The 1232-nt window shown below is 37.8% G+C and overlaps 1 protein-coding gene across 1 annotated transcript; it reads left to right on the top strand.

Moving 5' to 3' along the window:
* The first annotated feature begins 323 nt into the window (after positions 1–323).
* On the top strand, positions 324–524 carry LOC116881803 (SNRPN upstream reading frame protein-like). Its single transcript, XM_032881827.1, has one exon. It carries the CDS (start codon positions 324–326, stop codon positions 522–524), a length of 201 nt encoding a protein of 66 aa, XP_032737718.1.
* The last annotated feature ends 708 nt before the right edge of the window (positions 525–1232 follow it).

Raw genomic sequence — 1232 nt, 5'->3', positions numbered from 1 at the left:
AGAGAATTGGTTTCAAAGGATAAACAATAACAACCAAACACCTCACTACTACCACAAAACCATATCTAGCTATATTTTCACTTGGCCTTATTTATATCATACAGTATCTTGTACACATTTAGGAAACTAGACAAAGAAAAGTCTCTTTGGTGTCGACTTAAAAATTTGTTTCACTCTATGCGGTAATATACATTGGCAACAATTATTTTGGTAATTTAATGACACATATTTGTTGCTGCTGTGTTACTCTTTGTACAGTAACTAACAGGAGCTGAGCAGCTGCTAGAGATGACACTCCCATCTGAGGACCAGTAAGCAGCTGAATGGAGTGGTCCAGGGACCACTTATACCTGAGATGGACTACAGATCATCATATTCCAGAATTGGAAATCCAAGTCAAATGTAATAAGACAGTCTCACTGAAAAACCAAGAGTATCACTTGTACTTCAGGGGATCTTATCAACAGCAAGCACCTGTGATGGATTTCCAGGTGGAACTGAGGCAGACATTCTTAGCTGAGTGATCAAGAGGTGGGTAAAACAGTATTGGAACATTAAAATAGCTGATTCCAAGGGATAAGCCAGATGACAATGTATTGATTTGAATCAGCTGACAGTGTAATAAAATTATTATCCATGAGGAAAAAAGGTAACTAAGAATATTTAACAGTTCTCTTTAAGCATTTTTAGAGATATATTTGCTGACCATAGATATTTTCATCAACTGAAAACAAGGAATTATCTTTATCAAAATACAAAATACAAAATACAAATGTTTCACAACTTATGATGATTCCACTTAGGATTTTTTAACATTATGATGGTGTGAAAGCAATACTCATTTAGTAGAAACTCTACTTCAAATTTTGAGTGCTGATCTTTTCCCAGGCTGGTGATACATAGTATGATATTCTCTGATGAGTCTGGCCAGTGGCAACAAACTGCAGTTCCTTGTCAGCCAAGTGAACACCGGGGAAAACAACTGATACACATCCAACCATTCTGTCTTTCTTTTCTTTTCTTTTTTTTCTTTTTTAATATTTTATTTATTTATTTGACAGAGAGAGAGAGAGAGAGAGAGATCACAAGCAGAGAGGCAGGCAGAGAGAGAAGGGGAAGCAGGCTTCCTGCTGAACAGAGAGCATGATGCAGAGCTTGATCCCAGGACCATGAGATCATGACCTGATCCAAAGGCAGAGGCTTAACCCACTGAGCCACCCAGGCACCCCCAT

This window comes from Lontra canadensis, unplaced genomic scaffold, assembly GCF_010015895.1.
Source record: "Lontra canadensis isolate GAN:19392208 unplaced genomic scaffold, GSC_riverotter_1.0 scaffold77, whole genome shotgun sequence".
NCBI lineage: Eukaryota > Metazoa > Chordata > Mammalia > Carnivora > Mustelidae > Lontra > Lontra canadensis.
The sequence above is the reverse complement of the archived record's forward strand: the minus strand, read 5'-3'. Positions and strand labels throughout refer to the sequence as shown.

Coding starts and splice junctions, on each gene's coding strand:
- LOC116881803 (XM_032881827.1), top strand. CDS start 324: ATGGAGTGGTCCAGGGACCACTTATACCTGAGATGGACTACAGATCAT.